At 42.5% G+C, this 16118-nt stretch overlaps 1 protein-coding gene across 1 annotated transcript; it reads left to right on the top strand.

Moving 5' to 3' along the window:
* Nucleotides 1–10539: 10539 nt before the first annotated feature.
* On the top strand, nt 10540–11320 carry LOC126982040 (uncharacterized). Its single transcript, XM_050833758.1, has 2 exons — nt 10540–10554; nt 10733–11320. The coding sequence occupies exons 1-2, from the start codon at nt 10540–10542 to the stop codon at nt 11318–11320; spliced, it is 603 nt and encodes a 200-aa protein (XP_050689715.1).
* Nucleotides 11321–16118: the final 4798 nt, after the last annotated feature.

Here is a 16118-nt window from a genome sequence, read left to right as displayed (position 1 = left end):
AAGACAATAAAACGATATATATTTCGCATTTAACAATAGACGAAAGCGGATGTCAATTTATCATTAAATTAGTTTCATTTTTATAATTACCATTAATTTTGTTATTAAATATATTATTCATATCAATATCGATATTATTATAAATTATTATTATTATTATTATTATTATTATTATTATTATTATCAACTATTATTATCATTATTATCATTATTATTATTATTATTATTATTATTATTATTACCATTAATACTATCATTATTAATTATTATTATTATTATCATTATTATTATTGTTATTATCATCATCATCATCATCATCATCATGACAAAAATAATAAAATTGAGGCGTCGGCTCTCGTGGGACCTTTGCTCCCCTCTGCTCTACGAGAGGAAGAGATAGGTGTTGGTACTGTGTGGCAAAGCAGAGGGGAGGAAAGGACCCGCGGGAGCCGACGCCTCAACGGACTCTGTGATACGGTGTCACTTTATGATGAAGATTTCAGCGAAGGGAGAGAGGGTCAAGATGTACTCCACTTTAGCGTTAAGATAGTCAAAGAATTTCACATAGAAGGTTGAGTTAGGTGACAGATAAATAGCCCAGATGTATTTAGTACCAGAACGACAATGAAGTCAGAGAATGAAAAATTCTTAAGAGTCAAGGTCGTGAGCACGAGAGCAAGTGATGTCGTTGCGTACGTAGGCGCAACATCCAGCTTTGGATTGAAATTTAGGATAGAGATAGTAGGAGGGAACAAAGTAGAGATTACATACAGTAGCTTTAGAAACCTGTGTTGTAAAATATCAGTGAATTGTGAAGTCTTGAAGTTGGCTTGTTTCCATTTAGTATATGCAGAAAAAAAAATACGAAATAGATCTACGCATCAATAGGTGCCCGGAAATTAAAACGGTCCCAATATAATGGATGAGACGTGGTTTGGAGGCAGTAACTAAGATGGTGGGCGTGAGCTCTCACCTGAGTATCCCCCTTATTGAAGGCACCCGGGATGACGGTTTAGCGGCTTCACTTCATCCCCATAGATCAGTGAGCCATGCAGCCTCCACCCTTTCTTCCGCTATGCTCGGGTTAATAGACGCCGGAAGTAATGGAGGGCCGTAATTCCTGGGGGGCTAGGGGAGCTACAGCCCACCCAATGTCTTCTGTATCGGCCTCAAAATGACCCGAAAAGTGCTTAATTTTCAAAAGAAAATTGCCCCTCCCCCCCCCACCCCATGCCCTCTATCCCCTTCCAAAAGATCAGCCAAATTACAAGCCTGTAATGTTAGCCTTGTATAATTCGATGGTAGGACCTCACCTCGTGTATACAAGGTAATTCTGGCCACTCAGTTATAAAGAAGACAACAAATTATTCGAGAATTCAGCGACACGCTACGAAAATTATTCCACTCTCGAGGGACCTGTCGTATGAAGAACGACTTCGGCGACTCAACCTTGTTTCGCTGGAAAAGGGAGGCTTGCGAAGGGATATGATTCAGGTCAAGTATATACCTAAAAAACTTCAGTAACTACGACCATTCCAAGTTTTTTGAGCTACAAACCAACTCAAGAAGCAGAAACAACGGTTAGCGGCTAGCCAATCCAGCGAATCGATGCAATAGACATTGGTAGGAGTTTCTTCTCCAACCGAATCATATGCCATTGAAACAACTCCAGGCTGAAGTAGTAAGTGAAGCACTCATCAACTCCTTCAAAAATCGCATCGACCCTTACTTTGTGACAACAGGAGTAAACTGCACGTACGCACCCAAGTGCTTTGATCTGCTCTGCAGGCACAAAAGTGACTGTCAGGCAGATCATGGCACTAGAACAGGCAACCTCGTAATGACCCAATAGGCTCCTTGTTGCCTGTCTTTCCATGTTTCCATGCTCCCTCACCACCATCAACATATCATTAATTCTCCTCTCCCTCCCTTTTTCCCTCTACTCTCGCCTCACCTTTCCTTCCCCTCCTCGCCACCACTAATCTTTCTCAACCTCTAATTCCGACACTCTTTTACACAACTATCTTTTACACTCCTAAGCCATCTTTCCTTGTCTCCTCATCTCCTCTCCATCATTGTTTCCTCCTCTCGTTTGTAAGCCTTCCAAACAACTCTATATGGCCTGAGCATCAGGGTACGATCGTGAAAAAGGGAAGACATTGATAATCAATAATATGGATCATGAGAAGAGGGGGAGATGAAAGCGTGGGTTCAGGGGTAGAAGAGCGTAGACAAAGGATGAGATGGGTTAGGATGGTTGAAGGATAGGGGAGAAGACACCTATTCCAACTTCCCCTCCACATCGTCCTCCTTTACTTATGCTTCATGACTATGTTCTCACCCACTATTTTTCAACCATCCTGACTCATCCCACTCTTTCCCCACACTCTTTTTCTAACCCTCGACTCACGCACCCCTCACACCAAACTCCCCTACCACTCACAGGCCACTTTGTCGATAATCAATAAGCCGTCCCCTAAACTCGATCTGGCTCTGGCGCGAAGGCATAGTTGTGATTGATCAGCTTACAACGAAGACTATATAAAAAAAATATACTACGAATTGATAATACTACTGCAAATACTAAAACTACTATTACTACTACTACTACCACTAATACTAATACTAACAGAGTATTTTATTTTGGCAGCTGCCGAAACCCCTCCTAGGTAGGTGGAGAATGGGAAGGCGTACACGCATCAGACTAGCTGTTCATTCTTAAGGAAAGGTGAGGGAAGCGGGTAATTATTTGCTGGCAAAGGTTTTAGCAATTCTCAACCTAAAAGACTTACACACACACACACACACACACACACACACACACACACACACACACACACACACACACACACAAATACACACACACACACACACTATATATATATATATATATATATATATATATATATATATATATATATATATATATATATATATATATATTATTTTTACAGCAAAGGAGACAGCTCAAGGGCAAAAAAAAAAACAAAAAAAAAAACAAAAAGCCCGCTACTCGCTGCTCCAAAAAAGAATCCAAAGAGGTGGCCGAAAGAGAGGTCAATTTCGGGAGGAGAGGTGCCCAGATACCCTCCTCTTGAATGAGTTCAAGTCGTAGGCAGGAGGTGAAGGAAGATTGTTCCAGATTTTACCAGCGTGAGGGATGAAAGAGTGAAGATGATGGTTAACTCTTGCATAAGGGGTTTGGACAGTATACGGATGAGCATGAGTAGAAAGTCGCGTGCAGCGGGGCCGCGGGAGGGGGGAGGCATGAAGTTAGCAAGTTCGGAAGAGCAGTCAGCGTGAAAAAATTGATAGAAGATGGAAAGAGAGACAACATGGCGGCGGAAATTAAGAGGTAGAAGACTATCAGCAACAGAGGGAGAGCTGATGAGACGAAGAGCCTTTAGACTCCACTCTGTCCAAGAGAGCTGTGTGAGTGGAGCCCCCCCACACGTGAGATACATGTTCCATACGAGGGCGGACAAGGCCCCTGTATATAGATAGTAACTGTGCGGGGGATGAAGAACTGGCGGAGACGATACAGAACGCCCAACCTCGAGGAAGCTAAATTAGTGAGAGAAGAGATGTGAAGTTTACAGTTAAAATTTTGAGTTAAGGATAGACCGAGGATGTTCAGTGTTGAAGATGGTGACAGCTGAGTGTTGTCGAAGAATAGGGGATAGGTGTTTGGAAGACTGTGTGAGTTGATAGGTGGAGAAATTGGGGTTTTGAGGCATTGAAGGACAGAAGATTCCTTTTACCCCAATCGGAAACGATAGTAAGGTCTGAGGTTAAGCGTTCTGCAGCCTCCAGGCTAGTCATGTAATTCCTGTTGAGAAGGTCTTCTGTTGAAAGAAGTTGACTAATGCAGAGTGGAGTCATCAGCGTATGAGTGGATAGGACAGTTTGTTATGGAAAGAAGATCATTTATGAATAACAGGAAGAGAGTGGGTGATAGGACAGAGCCCTGTGGAACACCACTGTTAATAGGTTTAAGGGATGAACAGTGACCGTCTACCACAGCAGAGATAGAACGGCCGGAAAGGAAACTGGAGATAAAGGAACAGAGAGAAGGATAGAATCCGAAAGAGGGCAGTTTAGAAAGTAAGGACTTGCGCCAGACTCTATCGAAGGCTTTCGATATGTCTAGCGTAACTGAGAAAGTTTCACCGAAACAGTTAAGGGAGGATGACCAAGAATCAGGTAAGAGAACAAGAAGATCGCCAGTAGAACGCCCCTTGCGGAACCCATACTGGCGATAGAAGGTTAGAAGTGGAAAGGTGCTTTTGAATCTTCTGGTTAAGGATTGATTCAAAAGCTTTAGATAGACGGGAAAGTAAAGCTATAGGGCGGTAGTTTGAGGGATTGAAGCGCTCACCCTTCTTAGGCACAGGCTGTACGAAGGCGTACTTCCAGCCGGAAGGAAAGGTAGATGTTGATAGGCAGAGGCGAAAGAGTTTGACCAGGCAGGGTGTCAGCACGGAAGCACAGTTTTTAAGGACAGTAGGAGGCACTCCATCAGGTTCATAAGCTGAGAGTTGAGGCCAGAGAGGGCATAGAAAACATCAGTCCTAAGAATCTTAATAACAGACATAAAGGAGTCAGAGGGGGGATAAGTAGGAGGAATATGCCCTGAATCGTCCAGAGTGGAGTTGTTACAGAAAGTTTAAGCGAAGAGTTCAGCCTTAGAGAAAGATGAGTAGGCAGTGCTGCCGTCTGGGTTAAGAAGAGGCGGGAAAGGGGAAGAAGTGAAATTGGATGAGATATTTTTGACTAAGTGCCAGAAGTCTCTGGAAGAAATAGAGAAAGCTAGGTGTTGAGATTTGCTATGGATAAAGGAGTTTTTGGTAAGTCGAAGAATAGATTTGGCACGATTCCGGGCGGAAATGTAAAGATCATGGTTAGCGGGAGTTCGACGGCTCTGGTACCTTTTGTGAGCTGCCTCTCTATCTTTGATAGCACGAGAAAAAGCGTGATTAAGCCAAGGCTTTTTATCATGGGGAATATAGAGAAAATACGTGGAATGTATGCCTCCATTCCAGAGACAATCACCTCTGTGAAGGGCTGGGCACACACAGAGGGGGGTCTCTCCCGGAAGCAGTAATCATTCCAGGGGAAATCGGAAAAGTACATCCTCAGGTCGTCCCACCGAGCTGAAGCAAAATGCCAGAAGCATCGCCTCTTCGGTGGGTCCAGAGGATGTACAGGAACGATAGGATACAGAAATAAGGTTGTGATCGGAGGAGCCCAACGGAGAGAACAGTTTGACAGAGTAAGCAGAAGGGTTAGAGGTAAAGAAGAGGTCTAGTATGTTGGGCCTGTCTCCAAGACGGTCGGGAATACGTGTAGGGTGCTGAACCAAATGCCCTAGATTATTTAGGATAGCAAAGTTGTAGGCTTGTTCACCAGGCTGGTCAGTGAAAGAGGATAAAAGCCAAAGCTGGTGGTGAACATTGAAATCTCCCAAAATGGATATTTCAGCGAAGGCCAAACAGAGACAGGCAATGAGGAGAAACAGGGATTGTTTAGGGAATGACATACAAAGTGAGAAGGAAAATGAAAGGAAGGAAAAGTGAAAAATGGGCACTAAAAGGATGACCGCATTTAAAGTAATCTCTCTCTCTCTCTCTCTCTCTCTCTCTCTCTCTCTCTCTCTCTCTCTCTCCACTCAAGAGATTTTAAAGGGCTAAACCCAGCTTCCAAAGGGCACCCTCGCCTCACAAATGATCTCACAGCACTTTGAATGAAAAATACATCTATGAGTTTATAAATAAATGGAAAACGTATAATATTTTCATTCACGACAAAATACAATACTAACTGAATAAAAAAAATAATGATAAAAATAATAATATTAATAATAAATAATAACAATAATAATGATGATTATAAATAATAACAATAATAAAAATAAAAATAATAATAATAATAATAATAATAATAATAATAATAATAATAATAATAAGAAGAAGAAGAAATAGTATATAAGAAAATAATAAATAATTAGACCCTTAAAAAAGGACAGTATTTCCAGTTAAATCGAGAATAACGTTTTCATTTTCATCATTATCGATATTAAATAAATAAAAAAAAGTACCGGCTCACTGAAGTGTAAACCTCCTTAGTTAATGTCATAATATTTATCATTTTTTCTTCTGTTTTACCAAAAGTTCTTGAAGCTACTGCCTGGAAGTGGAAAAGCTAGGAGAAAAAGCTGATTCCTCCTCCAAGTTCTCTCCATCAAGGCTTTCAATCTCTCTCTCTCTCTCTCTCTCTCTCTCTCTCTTACATCTCCGAAATTCCTCCAAAGTGGAGTGGCATCTTGGGTCAGCGAATACTTTAGGCACAGTGCCACCTCCTCCTCCACGTCTTCCTCCTCCTCCTCCTCCTCTTGTCCTTATTCCACCTCCCCCTCTTCCTCCTCCATACCCGTACCGCGCCACTATCACCCACATCCACATTACATCCATCTCCTATACTTCCTCATCCTCTTCCCTTTCTCCTATTTCCCTCCTGTCCTTCTTCCTACTGTGCCAAAGACATCTCACTTATTTATCCTTTTTCTTAATACACTTCAACAGCAGGCATTGGGTCCATCGGTGTGTGTGTGTGTGTGTGTGTGTGTGTGTGTGTGTGAGAGAGAGAGAGAGAGAGAGAGAGAGAGAGAGAGAGAGAGAGAGAGAAATGAAAAGTGAGCATAGCAACTCCTGACCTTTGGTGTGCGCAATATTGCTGACCAAAAAGTCTCTCTCTCTCTCTCTCTCTCTCTCTCTCTCTCTCTCTTCTGCCACTTAAAACACTTGACGGCAGCCTTCGCAGAGCCTTACGATTTGCTCCTGCCAGAGAGAGAGAGAGAGAGAGAGAGAGAGAGAGAGAGAGAGAGACTTTTATAGATGTTCAGACCACAGTCCTTATAGTTTAGACAAGGTGGTTTATCCTTAAATCTAACAAAAACTAAACTTTAATAACTGGTTATCGACTGCATTTCTGCCTTTGAAAATAATACTGTCATGATGAAGGATGCGGCGAGCGATTTTGTTTTCAGATAAGTTAACCATCTTAAGCTTATCTAATGAAGTTTATCAATTACATTTTTATGCTGCAACGTAGAAGAGCAGTTTGGTACAGTTTGACTTTGCTTACATTTTACTTAAGTTCTATCATCATTTCTACTTGTACGTCATCGATCACTACTATAGTTAGGCTGATGTACCTGTAATTACCCGGCATTTCTTTCTCCTTTCTAAAAACTGATGTAACATTAGTTATTTTTCAATCTGTAGTGACTACGGTATGTCTTTATCAAGGGCATTATTTAAAAATGTGTGAGAGGATTATATATTACGCTCTGTTCCTCTAGTAGTATGAGAGAGAGAGAGAGAGAGAGAGAGAGAGAGAGAGAGAGAGAGAGAGAGAGAGAGAGAGAGATATGCGGCAGCATCCGTCTGTAATCGTCTCGGACTGATTCCTTGCACTGATATTAAATTTTCATATCCTGGAACATAATGCAGGGATTCTCTCTCTCTCTCTCTCTCTCTCTCTCTCCACACACAGACACACAGAGAGAGAGAGAGAGAGAGAGAGAGAGAGAGAGAGAGAGAAATTTAATGACCGGTTACAAGTTAGTCTTAAGTTTCCACTGAGAAGCTTAGTATTTCCACCCTTCTGACTCTAGGATCGTGGGGCTAGAATGCTACAACAAGCCTTCTCCTACTTCCTTGTCGTCCTCACGCTCCTGTCAAACCCACACTCACGCTTATTCCAATAGTTTCCTCTACACCAAAAAATATGTAGTCAACGTTCTCCCGTACCAATGCACGGGTTGAAGACCGGCAGCTGTATGGGCCAGACCTTCACGCATTCCTATACCAACAATGAACTTTTTAAATGGCATATTTATCGTTTCAGCGCATTTCTTCACATAATGGTGTGGTTAAAGTTAGAGAAATAAGCTCATTCACACCACCACTCACTCCACACTGCTGCAACACCATTGTAAACACAACAATGCCACATACACAGCACAAACCTGCTTTAATGAAGAGGATGGCATCACATGGGGCACGAACACACAGACGGAAAACACCAATGCAACAACACAAAACGCAACACGTCCACACCAGCACGTTCTTTGTCTCAACTCACGTCGCGTCGTTGGCAGTACTGTCGAGACAGGCAGCGGGTTGGTTCCTCTGTGTCTGCCCAAACTGTCGTACGTAATGGGAATGATCGTCACAGGAACACGGTGAGGGACCTCCGCCACCGTCCGCTGCAGCCTTTTTTCATCGGCGTGGAGAAGCACAGAGCCATGCACACAGATAGACAAAGCAGCGTACACAGGACATACTTATGACACAAGTCAATTTAACACACCAAGCAACACAGCTATCGACCGATGCACCCTGTTCCTCTGCCTAACACTCGCCAACAGCAATACACAGCACAGGCACAGAAAATGCTGGTAATATCATAGGGTAACTCCACTAAACGCCCCCTTAATTAAAGGAGGTGGAAGTGAAGGTGGAGAGGTGGAGGCAGGAGGAAGGGAGGAGGGAGGTGCCCCAGTGGAACCCTGATCTTTCCCCCACAACCTCAGCCGATGCCACGACTTAGGGTGATTTTTTTCCCTCCTGATTCTCCCTCCTTTCATTCCTCTATCCTGGCAATCCTTGACCGAGAACCATGCCTGACGCATGACTTGCTACGAGTGTGAGCTGGAGGTAAGGATGGAAAGAGTAAGGCAAGGCACGTTCCTCCTCAAATTACTCCGTTTTCTCGGTTTGGGAGGTGGCCGCGGCTGTCGAAATATTGAACACTAAAAATTCTTCTCCGGCATCTGCGAACCGTGAGAGGGAGGGAGAGAGCGAGGGTGGGGAGAGGAAATAAATAGTGATGCCACCTACGCTCGTTGTTATCAATGAATTGAATTACCTCCACGGCAATACTATGTGATATGTCGTCCGCTCGGCGCTCTCTGAACGCAAATAAGTGACCGAAATGCTCGTGATTGTAGCCTAACGGACTTCAGACGTGACGGAAGTGGCAGTACAGGCTGACTGAGGATCAACTGAGGACAGTCACTGTGAGGGAGGGCTCTCTAAGATGGCAACATTGTTCAGTTATACTACGAAGGGAGGGAGAAATATTTTGGATTAGAAGGTAAGAATTTGGTGGGAAGGAACGTACACGCACATAGGGATGTGCACTGGTATCCGGTATACCGGAATACCGGTATTTTAGTTTCGGTATTACCGCTATCAGGGCGAGCACTTCGGTATACCGGTAACGGTATTTTTATCACATCGGTATACCGCTATACCAGCATTTTTTCATCGGTAATTTTATCGGCATTTTTTGTACAGTATTGAATGCACCAACCCGATGAATATAACAACTATTCAAATCCGTAAATACAAAGGAACACCTCATATCCAGGATTCCCGCTCGCGCTTAATAATTTATTATTTTGAAACTGCATCAGTGAATATGTCATTATTGCCCCATAAATCTAAACATAACCATAGTTGAACCCGCGAAATGCCAATCCACGTAAACCGGGGGACGTTTTTTGTTTTTTTTTAATCTTTGTCTTCATTCTTCATATTTTCATCTGTCTTTGTATTTACTTGAACGTTTACCGTACGAGATATGAGTAGCCTATTCGAGAGAGAGAGAGAGAGAGAGAGAGAGAGAGAGAGAGAGAGAGAGAGAGAGAGAGAGAGAGAGTTATCTTTCACTTGACTCATAATTTCTTGTGTGTATTTATATCTTTCTTAAAATTATTCCTTCTTTCCTCATTTCTTCCTTCCTTCCTTCCTTCTTTCTTCCTTCGTTCTTTCCTCCTTTCCTTCTATAATGAATACTAATGTCTTCATATATATATATATATATATATATATATATATATATATATATATATATATATATATATATATATATATATAATACAAAGCCCGCTAAAGTTGTGGCTGGACCTCTAGAAAACGTTTCCAACTCTAGCTCGGCTTGATCATAAATACTTGACAGTGATGGGCTCATCGGTCGCCTCAGAGGCCGTTGTATCCCGCCTCAATGGTACCGCAAGTGACGTGCGAAATAGATTGTCGCCGGCACATACTAATGCCAGTTTGTATGAGTTCACTCGAACACAATGTATGGTTTGGTGAAGTCTGAACTCAGTTGTGACACACACACACACACACACACTAGTACTACACTAGTACTATCACTACTACGAAATAAGGTAATGAGGGAAATAAAACTAGCGAAAAGGAATTATTAACCGGACAAATTACAACATTTTAAAGAATCTGATTCCAGCTAGTGGTATGGACAAATAAAACAACTTTGTGGCCTGAACAATAAATCCAGCACTCTCCCATGCCTAAGTCACCTCACTAAATAAGCAGCAGCAGACGAGGTGAACCACCACTTTGCATCCATATGCCAACGCCTGCCTCGCCTAGACGTCACCAAACTGCCAGCCTACCTCCCCATGCCGACCATCCACGAATACCAGGTTTGCCGGAAGCTACAACAATGCCGAACCAAAAGGTCAGTTACGCCTATTGATATTCCAATGAAATTATTAAAAGAATTTGCACCGGAACTATCCACGCCGCTTACCTCCATCTTTAACGCCTCTTTGCAGCAAGCCGAATCACCACTTGACTGGAAAACCTCTTACGTAACTCCAGTCCCTAAGACCCCCTCTCCCACTTCCCTGGATCAGACCCGCCCAGTATCCATCACCCCTCTGCCCAGTCTCATCTGTGAGAGCTTCGTGACGGACTGGGCTTACACGGACCGCAAACACAGCTTCGACCCCCAGCAATTTGGCAACATAAAAACAACCTCAACCACTCACTACTTAATAAGTTTTCTTGACTATATTTACAGTAATCTGGAGAATCGGAAAACATCTGTAGCAGCTGTCCTTGTTGACCTGAGCAAGGCGTTCGATCTGGTTGACCACACCACCGTCATCCAGAAGGCGTTGGCGATGGGGCTACGTGAGTGCGTTGTGGCGTGGCTTGCGGACTTCCTCGCAGACCGGCGCCAGGCAATCCCCCTCCAGGGTGCTACCTCTACCTTCCTGCCCCAAACGTGTGGAGTTCCCCAGGACACCAAGATCGGACCCTTGTGCTTATTAATTCTCATCAATGACGCCCTCCAAGATACGCCCCACCGCTGGAAGTACGTTGATGACTCCACCTTCGCAGCGTCCGTCAACAACAACAACCACGACTATACGACATTGCAGACGACCCTCAACAGCCTCCTCGACTGGACAGCAGACAACCACTCAACCGTCAACTAACAGAAGACTGTGGTCATCCATTTTGACCTCCACCTCATGTCCTAACTCTGGGAGACCACGTCCTTGACGTCGTCCCCACAGCAAAACTTCTCAGTATCACAATAGACCGAAAACTCTCCTGGGATCAACACATCCCCACACTCACACAAGTCTCCTCTTTCCGACTGTAGCTACATGCTACGCCGCCTTAAATCACTAGGTTTGCCTCCATCTGAGCTCACAAATATCTAAAAAACTTTCATTCTTCCTAAACTCACATATGCCTCTCCTTCCTGGTCCTCCAGCCTCAACAATACACGAAGCAATAAACTTGAAAAAAGTACAGAAAAGAGCAACGCTAAACACCTTTTATACTAACAACCTCCTCCACTTCGGCCAGCAACTCCTTAACCAAGCTGTTGCAGTATGTGGTTTACGTATTCATTTTGGCATATATTTTAGTTTTACATACTTATAGTGGCAATTATAATCAAACTACCACCTGGAATTATCATTCCCTCACTTGAACAGGACTGTGAAGTCATCCACAGTATTTAAACTGACTGATAGTCCTGAAGCAGAATGGGTTACAAAATAATTCACTCGGTGGTACTACATTAGCACCAGAATGATGTAAATCTACAGACGAAAAAACACCCTTGTGACAAGGAATAATCGCCGCAACTAATGATTATACTACGGTTACTTAACACATATATTAACTTCATCGAGATCAAGCGACAAGGCTCATCAGTGCGCATGTTATACTGAGCCATTGGCAATTCACTCCTTCACACAGAGTCTGTGTACACCAGTTCTATACAGGGAGAGGTGTCTCAAAATTCTTCGTCAGTGTATCTCAGAATGCATGATGCTTACAGCGTTCGAGAACTATTTGTTGAGAGTGTACAAGAAAAACAGTCCAAAAAGTGGTGGTGAAGGCGAAAATACAAGTTGTTCTTTCGTGTGCTTGTATGGTAGATCGATGCAAATCGGCATGTTTGCGGTTCATGCAAGAGTTTTATTTTTTATTTTTTATTTTTTATACACAGTCATTCAAATATATCACTGAAAATATAAAATAGATTTTCATGCAATCATGAACTATCAATGCCTAGGTGCCACATCTTCGTTCACGAGTGGACAGCAGGGATGGGCAAGTACCGTTAATTTGAGTACCGCAAGTACCGGTACCAAAAACTCAGGTACCGGTACCGACAGGAGCATATTTCTTTTCTGAATGACGTTTGATATACCTAATTAAATTTTCTATAAAGAAAACTCTCTCTCTCTCTCTCTCTCTCTCTCTCTCTTAACATGTTCTCTCTTGAGAAACGTCGCCTCCGAGGAAAACTGATCGAATGTTTTAAAATACTTAATGGTTTCACGAATGTAGACAGATCAACATTGTTTATGATCGATGACACTTTGCGCACGAGGAACAATGGCGTAAAACTCAGATGTAGACAAGTAAATTCAAACTGCACCAAATTTTTCTTCACCAGCGTTGTAGTGCGAGAATGGAATAAGCTCCCACCATCAGTGGTCCAGTGTAACACGATTGACTCCTTCAAAAATAAGCTCAACCGTCACTTCCTTCAACTTAATATCAACTAGCGTAGAAATGCAACGTTTTGGAGTCTTCTGATTAATGTAAAATCACTTAGGTTTAAGGACAGACCACCAAGTCTGGACCATGGGGTCTGTGTGGTCTGATTTTCTATGTAAATCTATGTAAATCTCTCTCTCTCTCTCTCTCTCTCTCTCTCTCTCTCTCTCTCTCTCTCTCTCTCTCTCTCTCTCTCTCTCTCTCTCTCTCTCTCTCTCTCTCTCTCTCTCTCTCTCTCTCTCACACACACACACACACACACACACACACACCTGTAGAGTCACAGAAACAAGGCTGTGACACTCCAGCTTCTTCATAGTCTTTGTGATTTTTTGCGGGCAGGTGGCGCCGTCCTCTATGGCTTCGGCGGGGCACTACACGGGGTTGTGAACCGCCACCTGGGGACGAAGAGAGAGGGAAGAGCTAGGTGGACGAGAGCGAGGGTGTGGGAAGAAGTGACGAAAGCGAGGACAGGGATCGGGAGAGAGCATGGAGGTATAAGAGGTGGCATCGACATGAGCCCTGAAAAAAGAAGCCGCCGAACTGTCATTTTTAGGGCCGCAAGGTAGTGGACACATGCCAGGTGTCAGGTACGTGTTGTCAGGTCAGGCTCCCCCTTAATGGGCTCTGCCAGGCTCCCCCACCTGGATATCCGCAACTATATGGATTGATCGTAGTAGAGTCATTGTTAATTCAGATAATAAGAGCTGTCGCTAAGTCCTATTTATAGATGGAATCATGGAGGTGAGTTTTTTAAGTGTCAGGTGTGTAAGGTCAGTCTCCCCTCGATGGGCTCGGCTTGGCTGTTATGTCTGTCTTTTTAGTTGTACAAAAATATATTAGTAAAATTAAAGGTATTTATGAAATATATATCGCATCAATAAATGTACTTTGATCAAAAACACCACCATCATAATGGATGAGACGGCCCTCAAACGGGGTCTGGAGGTAGCAACTAAGGTAGTGGACGTGAGCTCTCACCCGGGTATCCCTCATCTTGCGGCCCTAAAAACGACAGTTCGGCGGCTTCACCTCAATGAATGGGATTAGCGGCCCATGTTGACTCCACCAATTCTACCTCCATGGGGGAGAGGAAAGGGAGTGAGGAGAGAGTGAGGGCAATGAATAGGAGTGTGGGGGAGGGGAACGAGAGCAATAATGGGAAATGTGGAGGAAAACAATAGCTTGCTGTGAGAAAAAAAAAAGGATGGAGAGTGAGTAGCGAGGAAAGAAAACGATGATAAGGAGCGGAGAAAAGAGGGAGGGCAGCAAGGAAAGGCAGTGTGGGAAGAGGGACAACGGCGATAATGGGGAACGGGGAGGCGGTGGTTGAGTGGTTAGCGTGCCGGCCCCGTACTCCGTGCGCTGTCCATGATGCGGGTTCGAATCCGCCGCTTACCACCTGGGATTTTTCTATCACCGCCGAGTGGCCTAAGACTACCCACATGCTATCCTGAAGACCACCCATCAACCCGGACTCGAGAAGAAGCTGTGCAGCGCAAGTGAAATCAAGAATGAGCTCCGGGGGGCAGCATGAGCCAATAATAATGGCGCCACTATAAACAATTGCCTGCGCCATGACGGGCTTGGACCGACAATCAGGCCCCAACGTAATAGCCACATGTAATAAAAAAAAAAAAAATGAGTTAATTGGACAAAAACTGTGCTAGATCGGCGTCGCATGACCCTCCAACACCCCCCCAACAATTTATATTATGCAACTAGGGGTCTGAAATGGAAAATGCTGAAAAGTAAAGATGGCGCCACTGTAAACACTTGCCTGCGCCACAACGGGCTGGGTCGACCATCAGGCCCTACTATGAAGGCCTACCGGCGCCTCAGGCCAAGACATAAAAAAAAAAAAGCTGACTGTTTATAATGCGATGTTGTAGGGTTCATCAGGGCTAACAAATGTTATTATACAATGTCATGTCTACAATGCATGGCTAAGCCAGGAAAACAACTTGAAGAGAACAACAATAACACTAAGAAGATGGACAAGCTGTTGATCGGCGTCTGCGATGTCGATAAAAAAGTGAGGATAGGGAGGAGGAGAAAGGCAGGAGTGAGGAGAGAGCAATCTCTCTCTCTCTCTCTCTCTCTCTCTCTCTCTCTCTCTCTCTCTCTCTCTCTCTCTCTCTCAAGAGTGGCTTTAAAAAGCAGAAACTGAGCGGGCAGAAGATATGTTAGTGTTGTATTTTAGCGGTGCTTAAGATTTTTATTTATCTTATTGATACTAAAACGAACTGAAATAAAAATGTGACTTCATGGGTCCATGCGCATTACCAGTGGGAGGCTACATGCAAAATTTGGTAGAAAAATAAAGTCAGAACGCCTTAGTTTTGTTTTTAGGGTTTGCCATCCTAATATCTAGGCGGTTCCGCTGACACCCGTCAAGGATACGGAGTCTATGATACATATATGAATATATATATATATATATATATATATATATATATATATATATATATATATATATATATATATATATATATATATATATATATATATATATATATATATATATATATATATATATATATATATATATATATATATATATATATATATATATATATATATATATATATATATATATATATATATATATATATATATATATATATATATATATATATATATATATATATATATATATATATATATATATATATATATATATATATATATATATATATATATATATATATATATATATATATATATATATATATATATATATATATATATATATATATATATATATATATATATATATATATATATATATATATATATATATATATATATATATATATATATATATATATGGATATAGCGGGATGAATCAATAGAGCTTTCGTTCGCGTAAAAGCGAGGCTCAGTAAGGCAAACGTACAGTACTGCCTTCAGTCCCTCTCTGTGGTATTATAAATGTCCTGTATGTGCTGCAAAGTGTGTCGGGGTTTGTATCTACATCAATATCATTACTACTTAGCTATAAGATGCTCAAGTCATGCTCCCACTCCAATACTCCGTCCAATCGGTTGTCTGAAACAAAATAATATTTTCCTCTGTCGGGATCTCGGAATATTTCAATCTCAGTTTCTGGCACTACTTACGCGTGAGGAATCTGATTGTGCCTAACAAAGGATACTTTAATCATGACTTGGCAATGTTCTCGACACAGGGAAGTGCTTCTGGTGTGCC

The sequence above is a fragment of the Eriocheir sinensis genome, chromosome 50 (genome assembly GCF_024679095.1).
Source record: "Eriocheir sinensis breed Jianghai 21 chromosome 50, ASM2467909v1, whole genome shotgun sequence".
Taxonomy (NCBI): domain Eukaryota; kingdom Metazoa; phylum Arthropoda; class Malacostraca; order Decapoda; family Varunidae; genus Eriocheir; species Eriocheir sinensis.
The sequence above is the reverse complement of the archived record's forward strand: the minus strand, read 5'-3'. Positions and strand labels throughout refer to the sequence as shown.